Below are 15,172 nucleotides of genomic sequence, written 5' to 3'. Positions count from 1 at the left end.
GCTCCTGGTGGTAAAAGCTCATTCTTGAGAACAAACTTCACTTTGAGATCCTCGTAGAATTCTGCTGATGTCCGTCTTTGGCTCCCGAGAGAATCAGGGTGGGGCCGCTGGTTAGAGAAGCTGTATTTCAGTTACTTGAGTGATCTGGGTTCCCCTCATCACGAGTGGGGGAGCTTCCAAGTCCCTGGACCTTATATGTCCTGAACCAGTTGGTTCCGGCACAGGGCGGAAGGCTGGGTTTGTGGGAAATATAATGAAGTGAAGGGAGAGAATGCCAGGGATCGAAACTCGGGATGTTACAGAGGGTGTCACTGCTGGTTGCCTGTCCCCACGTGGATTATGGTCCATCTGTAGTCACCCTTTTTTTTTTTCCTCCCTATGCTGCATTGTCTCCTTCGGAGTTTTCATTTTTAATAAATGACAATATATTTTCAATTTTTTGTTTCTCTTTGGTTTGTTTTTTTTGTGAGGAAGATCAGCCCTGAGCTAACATCCATGCCAATCCTCTTCCTTTTTTTTTTTTTTGTTTTCCCCTTTTTCTCCCCAAAGCCCCAGTAGATAGTTGTGTGTCATAGTTGCACATCCTTTTAGTTGCTGTATGTGGGACGCCGCCTCAGCATGGCCGGACAAGCGGTGCGTTGGTGCGCGCCCGGGACCTGAACCTGGGCCGCCAGCAGCAGAGCGCGCGCACTTAACCGCTAAGCCATGGGGCCAGCTCCTCTCTTTGGTTTTAATAGCAGATAACGTACCCCCTTGCCATCCACTCCTCCTGCTGCCACATTCTGTGATCAGAGCTTGAGCAGAGGCCTGTAGGGTGGTCGTGTTAACAGTCTGCTTTAAGAGCTTTCATTCTCCGAGAGTGATGAGTTTTCACACTAGCTTTTATTTTAAAGTCCTGGGTTATGATACCCCAATGTTAAGGAAACAATTTTTAGCACTTATAATCTGCACAAAAATGGCACTCAGATATTAAAACATTGATGTTGAAATTCTGTCTGATTTAAGGAACACATGTTTCACAGAAGTAATGTCTTCTGCCAGATTTAAGATTATATTTATTGTTATAAATACTTTAAAAAGACAGAAAAACACCTAGAATTGCAGGCTCTGTCTAGCCCAGGACTCTGACCTCTGATTCCTCGCTTGAGGAGATGGTCTGGCGGTTCTCTGCGCGGGGCCAATTCTGTGGTAGCAGAGGAGCTTCATGCCGGCATCCCCACAGGTGATGTTGTACAGTCTTCAGTTGACGCATGAGAAGGGGCACTGACTGCAATCACACAGGACTGGGGCTGGTTCTGACCTCTACTGAAATTCAGTCATATTCGGAGGGTCCCATAGAGTCAGTCAGGCAAGAGGAGAGTGTCTACTTAGATTCTCCAGTAGCATCAGAAGCGATGCACCTAAACCGCACCCCCTTTAATTCATTTCCCTCCAGGGACAGAGCCAAGAACAAGACAATAACTAAAGTAAAACCAAAATAATTTGGATTAATTAGGAGAAAGTCGGTCTAAATTTGTGTAATCTCTGCATTGTTTAATTAGGAAAAACATAATGGAGCTTTAAAGCCTTGGTGCTTTCAGGTGCCTACGTAGAGTAACTGAGACTAAGCTAACAAAGGTCCTTGAGGTATCCACTTCAATGAATAAATTAAAAAGTGTAATTAGTACTATATCTGTTAGGATGCTTTTAGCTGTGAAGAACAGAAAACCTAAGGAGAAGTGGTAAACAATAAGGAACACTTATCACGCCATGTAGTAGAAGTCTAGAGGCCTTCCGTGTGATGGAAGCTTCCAGAGTGGGCCAGCTCAGAGGTGTAACTGAGGCCCAGGTTCCTCCCGTTGATCCACGCTGCCTTCCTCAGCACATTGACTTTTGGCCTCAGGCACGTTTCCTCGAAGTCTCGAGATGTTTGCCTACAGAAATGTAATTGAAATAGCCCCTATGGGAGTTTTTGCCACAGAACCACATGATTTTCCCCAAGAGTGGAGAGAAGTTCCAGGGCACTAATTAAAGACAGCTAATTTCCTTTGGCCAACAAATCATGAAAAGTGGGAAATAATCAACAAGGAGAGTGACCACACACCACTGTGTGAGGAGCAAGATCAGCCAGGCTGTGGCGGGCGCCCCTTGAACACAGAGAAGAGGGTACTGGTTGGGGTCCCCAAGAGTACACTGAAAATTACAAAGGCATTTCAGAGGCATCTGGAGTGACCAATCCACTCCTTTTTACACAAAAGGGATTTATAGTGTTTCTCCTTAAAGATTTCTCCAACAGTTTTATTAAGCAGGTTGGCATTTTGTTGGTGGAGCCAAAGGTAAAAAAATGCAGAGCAGATGCAATCCTGTATTTGAAGTAACTGCTGGGGAAAAACCAAGGTGACTTTTCAGCTCTGTCCATAGAAGTGGTGTAGAAAGTCATGCTGTTTCATGTGCTCTTTGCATCTTTAAAGGAGTTTGACATAAGTTGACTACTAAATCTAAAACATGGTGTACTTTCCACCTAGAAACCAGCTGAGATAGTTAAAGAAGTTGAAGAGATAGATGATAACACCTCTGATTTTGAAAGCAACAAGGTGAGTTAATTCTACCTTTATTTTGTATTTAATGCCTTGGGTCTAAGGCACCTCTTTATCCTTTTAACACATTGAACAGAGTTCACGTGTGATGGAGAAAGGACCAGAGGGCCCCAGTTGCTTCCAGGATACAAATCAGCATAGAATTAGAAACATAGCATGTGTTCTCCAGCCAGGCTGTACCTTAGATCAGGTCTCGTGTGCGACAGAAACTACGTGAGTAATTTTGTTGGCTTCTATACTTGTTCTGATTACCTGTTACTGTACTTCCAGTCACAGATTGGAAAACTTCTTTTCCAACAGCTTTCAAGCTATTTTTTTAGAGAGGAGAGTCGGGGGAGGTGAACCGTGGCAGCGGTGTGTAGGTGGCTCCGTTTTCACGGACGAGTGTGCCGTTTGGTGGGTTGTTGGTGTTGTGTTAATAGCGTGTCTTGTTGGGGGAAGGAAGGATATGTGCCGCGTGTGCTCTATAGGTGGCAGCAGGAGCTTGTGCAGGAGAACTTGGCTGTGTGGTTTCTGTTTGTGCTTCTTCCGATCCAGATGCTTTAGATGTACGTCCGTGCAGGAAGCATGATTCTGAGGTGCTCTATGAGATTACGTGACTAATCTAGCTAAAGTAGGTGAAATGGGAAAACAAAATTTACTTTACTTTTATTTATTTTTTGAGGGATATTTGGCCATTAAAATTGTATATAGTTAAGGTGTACAATTTGATGATTTGATATAGGTATATATTGTGAAATAATCACCACAATCAAGCTAATTAACATATCCGTCACCACAGTAGTTACCATTTTCTTTTCTTTTTTGTGATGAGAACATTTAAGACAAAATTTGCTTTAAATACACAATTCATGTAGCTAAGAAATAGATTTTTGGGAGTTTGTTTGCAAAAATCTATTTTTTCACGGTGGTTTCTTATTTTTTAAATTTTGGCCCCAGGCAGGAGGTTGTGTGATAAATCTGGGATGTTAAGTCTGAGTCTGTTCTGATGCTGATTCCTCCAGAGCTAAATAACCTTGAGGGGCAGCAGCCTTGCCAGCAGCACTTTCCTGCTCTTAAACTGGAGCTTCCCGGCTCCAGGTTCAAGAAGGGAGAGAAATGATTCCGGGGGCCCGTGGGAGGGTGCTGGAGCAGCCTGGAGTTGTCTCCTGGGTCTGCTCAGCTTGGAAAGGAGCGTTTATGGGAAAGGACATGGGTCCTCAGGTAGTTTGTTTGGGTTTTTCAACCTCAAAGGAGTTTATGATCTAAAACAGACAGTCGAAGGGAATAATCTTTCCAACAGTTCTCTTTTCCCTCCTTATATTCTTAAATATTTTTGATTTGGAGACAGTTTTCAGGGAAAGGTATATGGCCTGTGTCTGGGTGATTAGGGAAGACTTTCAAATGAGGAGGAAGGAGAATGTATAATTGCTTTGGTGACAGAGTGTAAGACTGTGTTCTGAGAGGAGGGTGACAGGGGAGAAGATGTTTGCTCCTGAGCACTAGGAGAAGAGGGGCAAAAAGACCACTTGCTTGTGTTCAGGGAGCAGAGGACAGGGCTGCTGTTGTGTCTCAGTTATGGGGGAACTGAATGCCGTGTTTTAATAGAAATATGACACTTTCATTTTGACGACATTGAGTTTACATGATCACCTGAATACCTTGTGCAAACGGGCCGCTGGAGTTTGTCATCTGCGCCTTATTGACTTGTCGTGTAAATCTGCTCGGGCTCTGGGAGCGTTAGTAACATGACATCAGTCAGTAGACTGAATTTCTTACAGTGAATCAGTGTCTTTCTTAATGCAAGCAATAGTATTGGAATAACGGCAAACCCAAGCACCTCGTTTTTAGATATCTGGGTTAAGAATCTAAGCTTTTAGGGGTCCGCCCTGGTGGCGCAAGCAATTAAGTGCACGCGCTCCACTGCGGCGGCCTGGGGTTTGCCGGTTCGGATCCCGGGCACACAGCGACGCACTGCTTGGCAAGCCATGCTGTGGTGGCATCCCATATAAAGTGGAGGAAGATGGGCATGGATGTTAGCCCAGGGTCAGTCTTCCTCAGCAAAAAAAAAAAAAAAAAAAAATTTCTAAGCTTTTAGGGAAAGGAGGTGATAAGGAACAATCACACCTTCATTCTCTTGCCTGAACCTGAATGACAGGGGACGAGGCAGGGATGGGCTGGGGAGGGCAGACTCGTATTCACTGAGCGTTCGTGCTGTGCTGGGGACTGTGCTGGCCCCTCTCCCACGTGTCCCCTCTCACCCTCACATTCACCTTCGAGGTAAGTGTCAGTACTCCACTTTGTAGATTCAAAAACCGTGAGATGGAGAGAGCTTAAGTCACTCGACAACACCACACAGTCAGAAAGTGGGGGAGCTTGGATTCTAACCCGGTTTTGAATGATTCCAAAGGCTGTGTTTTCCTCTCCCTGGTGAACCATGCTAGTTGCATATAATTTCTCAGAAGAGATATGTCAGGCTTCATGGTCTGCTCCTCACAGAACAATTGCTTTGTGATGTTATGTATCGTGTTAATAGTCTGCAAGATGTCCAGAAACGTTTTAGTTCTACCAGGTCCACACAGCTCCGTCTTTGCTTCCAGCAGGAGCTGAACAAAACTTTCTTGGTGTGTCTGTTCCTTGCTGGTATGAAATGCCCCAAGAAATTGAAGGTTTTTGGCCCTAAAATCTAGCCTGTGTTTTTGAACGATCAGAAAGAAAGCAAGCATTTTATATGCATGATAATAGCTAATATTAATAATGGAAAAGCAAAAATACTCAATTACCACTTTCTGGCCAATTGGCCACAGTGATCTGTATCTGCTCTCAGTGAATTGTAGTTTCACTTGGTATTTCATTTGTCTATTCATTTGAAAAATTAACCCTACGATATTTATTTCACATTGACTAGGTTAGGTTTCTTAGACGTGTTACTTCTGACTTGACTGCCCTCCTAGGTTGTGAAATCCTTAAAGGGCTGAGAATGTGCCTTGTCATCCTATATGTCCTTCACAGTGTCTAGGAAAGTGCCTTATATGCAGTAGGTGTTTAATAAATATTTGTGGCTTCGAGTTACCTATGATAAGTTGCTTAAACTTAAGTATAAACTCCTGGAATAAAATGATAATGACCTTGGAAAGTTATAAGAGAGCATATTATCATGAACATTATTTTAAAAATATATATTATATTTCTGATGTTTGATCACAAGGATTTCTGTTATCACTTAATACTTTTTTTGTGGTTTTACATATATATAATGTAAAATTTGCCATTTTAACCATTTTCAAGTGTATAATTCAAAGGTATTAAGTATATTTGTGATGTTGTACAAGCAACACTACTATCTATATCCAAAACTGTTTCATCATACCCAACAGAAACTCTGCAAGCAGTGAGCACTGGCCCCCACTGCCTCCTTCTCCCAGGCGCTACTCTGTTGTCATTTGTGCATTTAAAATAACCCCCGACTGAAGGAGCTGTTTCAATGTAGGTATTATGATCAGATCCTGCTCACCCCTCAGCCCGGGGAACTATGGACAAGTGTGTTTATTTTGTCATCCTGTGTGTCACTGGCACAGAAGTAGAGGAAATCAAAATCAAACACAGAGAATAGAGCTGTGCTTTCACATGACACTTCTTCATCTTCAGAATGCTGTAAATATGTTAATTATACAGTTGTGACAACTGCCAGTATCTGACACAATAATATTTTTCATCTTAACAACGGAATATTATCAACATTAATTAACTAACTTGAGAAACTCTTCTGTGAACTTATAAGGATGAAATGTGTACTTTTTTGTTTTCCTTATTTCAAATTGTGTTCATGACACAAGATTTTAGTTAAACTGGGTGCTTGAGAACTGTTGGAATCGAGGTAGACTGGAATTTCTCTAGTTCTTTTACTGCCTGATTTGTTTGGTCCATTGATTGTAAAACCTTTTATGTGCAAGCAGCACTTTTTTATTTATGCTACCTGCTAGGTTTGTAAAGAATGTGTAAAGGTTTTGAAAAGTTTCCAAAGAATGTGGAAGGTGTGAATGGCAATGCTGGAAAATGTGTCTCCAGACCATGTATTAGGGCTCTCCAAGGGTGATGTGAACTCCGTGCCCCTGGGGATGGTTCTCCGTGGGCTGTAGGCCGCTTCTGCAGGCAGGTTTCGGAGAAGACTTGTGCATGGGAACGGTTGATCTTGTGCGACTCTAAGGTTTTTTTCTGACTCTGAAATCGGGGTTATCAAACTTTTAATAGTTTTTCTGTTTTTCCTACCTTTGAAAAGGCTATATAAAAATTTCCTGGGTAATTTTGTTTATTCTGAAGTGGGGAGAGAGGGAGAGGGAGAGAGAGATTGATTTTAATATTTTGGGTGCTAAGTTTTTCTTCCTTTCAGAGTATGGTTTGCACTTTTCTGTCTCTTTTTGTGCTGTGCGTGCTGCCTGGCTTGCCCTCGGTCTAATTTCTGCCTAGTTTCTCCCACCCTCCAAGGCTCGTTATAAATGCCAACCTCCTCGTTAAGCTTTCTGGATCCTCCACCGAAAGGTAGTATCTCTTCCTCTGTGATCCTCAACAGTATTTTGTTTCTACTTCTCACACCACCTGAATCCCACTTTGGCTTTTCTTAGAGTTATTTGTGTGCCTCTGCTATCTCCTCTGATAGACTAAGTTTTGTGAAGGAAGAGTCTGTGTTCAGTTCATTTTATTGTCACCCTTAGCACCTTTCACATCACCTGGCACGTGGGAGTAACTGGTCTTGGATTTGATCAAGAACCTTGAGGATGGTAGGTAACTATTGTATGGCTCTGGTGGCAATTTGAACTCTGGTTCAGAAGGTGGGGGTATGGCAAAGCCAGGGCTGGGAAGTGACTCCTGATAGAGAGGACTGAAAATGAAGCTGAATATTCAGTGAGTCTCAAAAGGCTGTGACTTAAGAAGTAATCATCCCCGAAGACATGGCATTTCTCTATATGAAAATGAAACTCTTCTCTTTGGAAAATACCATCAAGTCAAAAGTCCAAAGCATGGAAGAAACTATTTGCAACACAAGTAAAATTTTCTTAATTTACAAACGGCTCCTAAGTCATTAATACAACCCGTTAAAAGAAAGGCAAATGAAACAAATAGGAAATTCACAGAGAATACAAATCTCCAAAAGACATAATAAAATATATCCTTATCATCCCGAATTAAAGAAATACAAATCATAAACAATGCGTTTTTAAAAAAAATCAGATTGACAGTGTCCAGTGTTGGGAAGATGCAGGAAAGCAGCAATGCTTCTTAACAGGGTCAAAGTATAAATTGGTGCAGCCTTTGGGGAAGGGATTTTTGCTGTTTCTATTAAAATTAAATGTGCACGTATTTTTTTTTTAACCATAATTTCCAAAGCTAAGGATATTTCACAGATATACTCATTAGTAACAAAAAAATAGAAATATGAGATATTCATTCTTAGGGGCTGGTTGATTAATTTATGCTTCACCCACACAATGGAAAACACTACAGCTCGAAAAACAGTAAGGTAGACCTGTATGTCCTGAAGGTGTGGGGGTGGGGGGCTCCAAGAGATTATATTAAGTGAAAAAAAAATCAAGGTGCAACTGAGAGTATAGTATACTGTATTTGTGTAAAAATATTTAACCAGATGTACATAAAAATGAAGAACTTAGAGTGGGAGACGTGTAGTGCTTGACGAAATGGAGGGGAAATAGGAGGACCGGGAACACAGGAATAGTACCGAGGGTGGGGTGGAGGCTTGAAAGGGAACTCCTGAGTGATACGTGTAACAGGAAAGAATTTGACCCAACCTAGAAAATGAGAGGAGATAGGCAAGGTTAAGGATTCACGTGACAGTATCCTTCTTGCAGATAGTTGATTACTATATTTTTTTAATAATAGGAAAAAGAAGATGAAAGGCTTTATGAAGATAATGAAAGAAAGGTTTGTATCGACAAAGTCTATAGTTTTGTGTCTCCTTTCTGAAGACAGACCTAACAAGATAATCAATGGATTCCAAAATCTTGTCAGGTGTTCTTTAGAAATATAGCTTCCACGTCTCCGTCATACACCATAGCTCTTGTTCCCAGAGATGGAAAACAAACTCAGTGGAAACAAAACTTCATTAAGTCATTTCAAGTGGATGGACGGATCCTCTGTAAAGGCAGACAAAAAACAAGAGAGAGTTGGGCCTGGCCTGGCGGCGTAGTGGATAGGTTCGTGCGCTCCACTTTGGGGGGCCTGGGGTTAGCAGGTTTGGATCCCAGGCATGGACCTATGCACCGCTCATCAAGCCGAGCTGTGGTGGCATCCCACATACAAAATAGAGGAAGATGAGCATGGCTGTTAGCTCAGGGCTAATCTTCTTCAGCAAAAGGAGGAAGATTGGCAACAGATGTTAGCTCAGGGGCCAATCTTCCTCACCAAAAAAAACCAGGAGGTGAAGATTCCTTTGGGTCATGCATTAGGCAACACCTTCCATGAGCAATCTGCAAGCAGGCACCTGGAGACAGTCACTTGGGTTTTCCAGAAAGTCATAAAACCTGCACCTTCAGACCCTGGCCATTAGGCTAAGGATGAATATGTCGACATGGTGAGGGCCCAAGAGGAGGATGGGCTCCCCCATAGCTGCGAGGCTTACAGCCCCCTGGGAAGGCGAGGCTCTGGCTGGGCAGCTGGCCCCTCATGGCAGGCGGGGGCGTGTCCTTCTCCACGGGGCTGCTCTCCCTGCTGCTCAGCAGTCCCTCTGTCCTAAGTCGAATCAAGGTCTCACTGTTATTTGTTAAATGATTAAGTGACCATGACTATTTTTATCCTGGTACATAAGATTTTGTTTATTTACCCCTTAGTTCACTTATACTCCTCATCACTCCATAAAAAACTCGGGCCATAAATACTAATATTTGGGAAGGTTACCTAATCAAAACCAGCCTGTGGAAACCAGCTGGGATTTGACATGAGATCAGCCTAGAGTTGCATGCCCCATCCGTCAGTCACGTGTGTGACCTTGGGAAAACCCCTTAAAATCTCAGAGCCTCGGTTCCCTCCTCTGTTTGAAGTTTGTTCAATGGTTTATTTATAACAAAATCAACCTCCAGGATTAGAGATAACATATATAAAATACGCTTGGTGTTACGATTTTTACTTATGTTTTTAGAAATAACTGAATTGTAGAAGAATCCTGGCAGTATGGAGGAGAGGGCACACACAAGAGCTACAGCTGTATTTGTGCACGTATTTCTTACGTGCGGACGTGCACCCAGCCATGTAAAAGAGCTCTGAATTCCAGTTCTGGCTCTTCCTTTAACTTGCTAGGTGTCCTTTGTTAAGTAACCATACCTCTCTGCACTTCATTAATTCAAGTAACAGTTATTTTATGTGTTTATAGGTCACTTTACTTTGCAAGAATCAATTAGATGATGGATTTGAAAGTTCTTAAAAATTATAACATATTTATGTTTAAAATGGTGTTTGCGTTATTTTACTGAAAGTACATGTTCTTCAGTTGGAAACAGACACTTGGTTGTTCCCACTCTTAGCTATCTTGTTAAAATCAGTGTAATCGATTTTGTGATCTGGCATTCCATCCTCTGGAACTCTGAGAACCAACCTGACTGCACTTGGCTGGAGAAACAATAGTGGGTGTTCATGGGGATGTCCATGGAAGCTTAAATAACATCCACTGGGGTTTCAGTGTCAAGAATTCTTTGGAAAATGTATCATTTGTTTGGTATACGTGTTACTTGCTCTTTTAATCACAATGTTTTACCGAACATGATGGAATGAAGAGTGCAAACTTGGGACACATGGAAACTGTGTCTGTGACAGCAGTGTCACTTCTCTGAGCCACAGTTTCCTTATGTGTAAAATTGGGATAATTTCCAACTTGTGAGGTCAGTATAAAGATTAGAAATATTCATAAAGTACTCTATACAGTGGGTTGGGAGTAAATTATAGCTACTGTTATTATTGTTATTCTCCAGTCTAATCACGATCCCTATCAGAGGTTTAAAGTCCTTGAAAGCAGGAATTTGACTTTATTTATATTTTCACTTTTCTCAGCATCAGGCACATGCAATGCCTTACTCAGAGTTGGCATTAATTGCATTTTTAAATTGAATTTTCTTCTATGATATGATATCTCACATTTTAAAATTAAGAATACTTTATCAAATTATAAATAATTCATATTTATTGTAGAATTATGAGCAAATACAAATAAGAAAATAAAGTAAAAACATTGAATTCCTCTGCTTAGAATCTATTTCACTTTTGTATATATTCTTAAAAGCTGTTTTCCAGTTTCCATTTAGTTTTTTATGTAGTGTATTAAAGAGGTTTTGACTTTGCTGATAATAAAAAAATCTATTTTAACAAATACTATGAATCAATTTTTACGATTTTTCAGTATTTTAAATTTTTTCTCAGTATACTTCAGAATGTTGATTTTGTTTATTTGAAATAGATTTAAACATTTTTGAGCAGAGCTGCCATTCACATTTGAAGGAAAACAACCAACAAAACAACATATGAATCATGTGCTTATGTGGAATTCTTCCAAAGCAACTGGAAATTTTGCTTCTTGAGTGTCATTTGTTCTGACCATTTGGTCTCATGCCAGGATTAAAAAAGACAGATTTATTTCTCTTTTACCAGAATAAATATTCAACTTGATTTCTCATTTGGTGTATTTTTGTGATGTGGTGAAAAATTGAGAGCTTAAGAAAACTAAATAGATGGAATAATTTACCCAGGAAAACATTAAAAAATATAAACTAAAATTTAAATCATGAAGCTAGATGTTGAAGTATTCTACCTCCATCCTGTATCAGACTGATGATAACTCCCCCAGACAGAACACTAACAGAGAGCATGTGGAATACCCGGGCTGTGCACTTTGGTGGGTTTTTTTGTTTTTGCATTATATAAGATGAACACATGGATCACTTCTGATTTATAGGCATCAAGGTAGGTTGCCATAGTGACAAGTTTCAGGTATAAAGTATATAAGAAGGTGAAATCATAATTGTGACATTTTTCCCCAAAGGCTTAAAAAATCAAGTATAATTTGATTAATAATCCATGTGCTATCAGTAAAAAAAAAGTATTTTAAATAAGATTTTTACCTTTTATATTCTTCAACTTATGAAATGGTCTATCACCTTTTAGAGGTACGTTTTGTATGTTTTATGACAATGTTATTATGATTAGATCAAGACAAAGTCCCTTCAAATGCATGTTAAAGTCAGCATTCGACCACACCTCAAAACCTGTGGAGCATCATGAGTTAGATGCCATTAATGTGATGGAAAAATAGCAGATTTTGTCTGCCTTTGAAGTGTTTATATGTTAGCGCATTGGAAAGCCAGGAGAGAAAAATTACCAAGCCACACATAAAGAACTCATGTCTGTTATTAAATTTATTCCTTGAGATAGCTGTAAACTTTTTAAAAAAGTGTATTTGGGTGTCACTTGTTCTGATAAAATCTTGATGTCTATAAATCGAAACATTTAGAATGTCAGTATAAGTTGAGAGTCTGCTCTCTGGTCTCTGATTTGGCAATGAAGCATTGAGAATCATTTTGTCTGCAGGTTCTTTGCCCTAGGCTAGAATTAATGGAAGACATCCTTTTAGTGGTAAGGCTTGTATCTTCTCCACAATGAGGTGCAGTTCATAGTTTCATCTTCTTGCCCAAGAAAGTTCTGTTAATAGTACTGGGCTCTTGAACCAGAAGAAGCTACCCCGGTGAGAAAAGTGGCAGGTGTATCATCAGATGATGCCTGGCCAGCTGTGCAGGTGTGTGCGACTTCGTGTGGAATACCGGTGGTCGTTTTCCTCCCTGATTTCCACACTTCCTGGGACCTGGGGGGCTGGCCCCATGCTCCTCTTGAAGAAACGCCTTCCAGCGTGGTGCCAGTTCTCACTCCTACTTGACTTCTAAGTTCACATTTCTGGCCAGATCCATCTTTCCCTCTTTTTCTAATGCCGCGTCTCCAATGGGTTCATGAGTCACTTCTTCCAAGAAACTTTTAAATTACCCATTCTGGTCATTTCTTAATGCTCTCTTCTAGCAATTATACATGCTATTTTAATCATGCCATTTTTTCTAATTATCTCCAAGTTATTTTGTGTGTGCTTTCAAGTTTTCAACAACTCTCTACTCCGTGCCTTCTGTTTATTTTTTCCTGCTGAAACGGTCAGCTGCATCTGCAGGGGCCATGTCTTCTGCTCATGGTCTTCTCCTCCCCTGCCAAGGAGCGTGACTTGGCTCCTTGCAAATTCTTAAAAGAACAAACCTGGGCATTCTAGGACTAGAATTTGGCATAAGAAAGAGAGATCTGGTCCTCTCAAAGCTTTTAGTCTTCAATGTTTCATGTTGCTGAAAAGCTGGAAATTTCAAAACATGATAAGACTTTAGGTGGAGTCATACTAACAAAAAATTGAAAAACAAAATTTTGGTGCAATAGTTACAGAGCAGGAGTTATCTATCGTTGATAAACGTCGTGTGCTTATTTTCTTTAAAAAAGAGTCATGTTCTATTTTGTTTTTTAGTTTTCTTGCCATTATGACTCCACCCCAAATCATATTGTGCTTAGAAAGTCATCGAGGATCGAAATCTTACAGGATGAGAGGTTTTGAAAGAAATGGGCACTTCCGGTAATGTGCACCTCAGCTTCAAGTGGTCTACCAGACGAGATTCTATACGAAAAGTGAGCAGTTGATATGTTATGAGCTATAAAATGAGTGATAAAACAGTGAAATCTTTTTTTAAATAATCAAAGTAATGGTTTATATTAATTGACATAAATCATATTTAAATGATTTAACGTAATTATGAATTCGAGGCTCAGAACATGAGGCATTTTCCATCGCCGGCAGCTACTGATGAAAACATCATCTAAACGTGTTGCTAAAGTGAAATGCATATGCAAATCCCTAGTAGTAACTTCCTCTCGTTGTGTGCTTTATCTGTCAATCTGTAGAGGGTTTTTATTTAATTAACACTGCCAGAAAGGCCAATAAAACCAAGGATTTTTTGATCTAGCATTGTCTCTGACTCAGGATTTTTGTGGCAAAATGAAAATGACATTGATTCTTTAATGGATTTTTGAAATTCATTGCCTGCCCAGGACCTTTACCATTCTTTTCTCTTTACTATCTTGATGCCGCTCTGTCGCTGCAGCTAAGTATTTTATTGCTTGCCTAAGAGACAAGGTTCGTATTGATCAATACTGGAGTCTCAAAAGCTACGTGTTAGTCATCAATAAAGCTAAGTGGGATATGGTGAATTAAGTATTAAGTAATGAAATTTTTAGGGAATTATACAGTTCTAGAAAAATAAAGCTTGGATTCCTCTATACATAGGAGGTTCATTTGATCATGTAAAAAAAGGAATTTTCACTTTAAAATAAAAAGGATGCCTCACCTTCAATATAATTGCAGATCGGTATTCTATGTAATGCTCTATATTAATAAAACAGGAAATATTGAATTGATGTTTTATAATAGAACGGACATGAATGAACCAACCTATCTATTCATATGGTGGGCTCCATTGAAACAGTTTTGTTGTATTCCTGACAATTTTAGAAATCATAGTTAGAGACCTGAAGGAAGAGGCTCCACTCTGGTTTGCAGAAGTAGCAAGTGAAAAATATCAGTGAGGTATAAGATGAGTAAGTTCTGGGAATCTAATGCACAGTTAATAATACAGTATACTGTATTGTATACTTGAGATTTGCTGAGAGAGTCAATCTTAAGTGTTCCCACCACACACAAAACAAGTGACTATGTGAGGTGATGATATGTTCACTAATTTGGTTGTGGGAATATTTCACAATATATACGTATATTAAATCATCATGTTGAACACCTGAAAAAACATGATGTTGTACAACCTAAATATATACAATTTTTATTTGTCAATCATATCTCAATACAGCTAGAAAAAAAGATCAGCAAGTGCAGGCCAGTTTCCACCACCACGCCTTCCATCTCGGAAGCTTCTGCACCTTTGCTCCTGGTTTCTAGGCTGAGGACTCAAAATGTCCTCTTGGCTCCCCTTCTCCAGTGGCCTCAGGTTCCCTTCCCATCCTTGCCCGTCTCCCAGTCCTGTGTTTGCAGCGGCCTGGGCTCCATTCCAAGGCTGCAGGCTCTGCTGTTCTTTGAGCAGACCGTCCTCCTCTCTGAGCCACTGCGTCTGGGCAGAGGGCAGAACCAAGGCAGTGTGTCTGACATGCTGCCACTGGGCTCTCTGTCTCTCAGGTGGGCTCCATATTTACTTGTCGACCTTGATATTGTGAAAGGGAAAGGAGGTAAAATTAAGCCAGATGCTCAGGTAGGTGCTCTGCTCCTCATCTCAGCAGCCTGTATTTGGCCATTCATTTTTAACTTTATTTTTTTATTCACTAGTTGTCCACAATATTATCTGTTACAGAAAATTGATTTTAGGCAGATGAACAAAACTCCAACTTCGGGCCATCTGCTAGGGCATAGGCAAAGAACAGCAATGGGATTTTGCTGTGAACAACTCTTAATTAAAAGTGTCATCAGGGGCCGGCCCTGGGGCGTAGTGGTTAAGTTCTGCATGCTCTGCTTCAGTAGCCTGGGTTCAGGGGTTTGG

At 40.5% G+C, this 15,172-nt stretch overlaps 1 protein-coding gene across 1 annotated transcript in view; it reads left to right on the top strand.

Annotated features, from left to right (window-relative positions):
• The window catches only part of DCDC2C (doublecortin domain containing 2C), a 208,817-nt gene that overhangs the window by 58,241 nt on the left and 135,404 nt on the right, over positions 1-15,172 (top strand). Inside the window, exon 9 of the mRNA XM_058550718.1 lies at positions 2,505-2,573. Within this exon, the coding sequence (XP_058406701.1) occupies positions 2,505-2,573 (69 nt within the window). The remainder of the gene's footprint in view (positions 1-2,504; positions 2,574-15,172) is intronic.

The sequence above is a fragment of the Diceros bicornis genome, chromosome 12, assembly GCF_020826845.1.
Source record: "Diceros bicornis minor isolate mBicDic1 chromosome 12, mDicBic1.mat.cur, whole genome shotgun sequence".
In the NCBI taxonomy this organism is placed as follows: Eukaryota; Metazoa; Chordata; class Mammalia; order Perissodactyla; family Rhinocerotidae; genus Diceros; species Diceros bicornis.
This window is presented reverse-complemented; position numbering and strand designations above follow the sequence as displayed.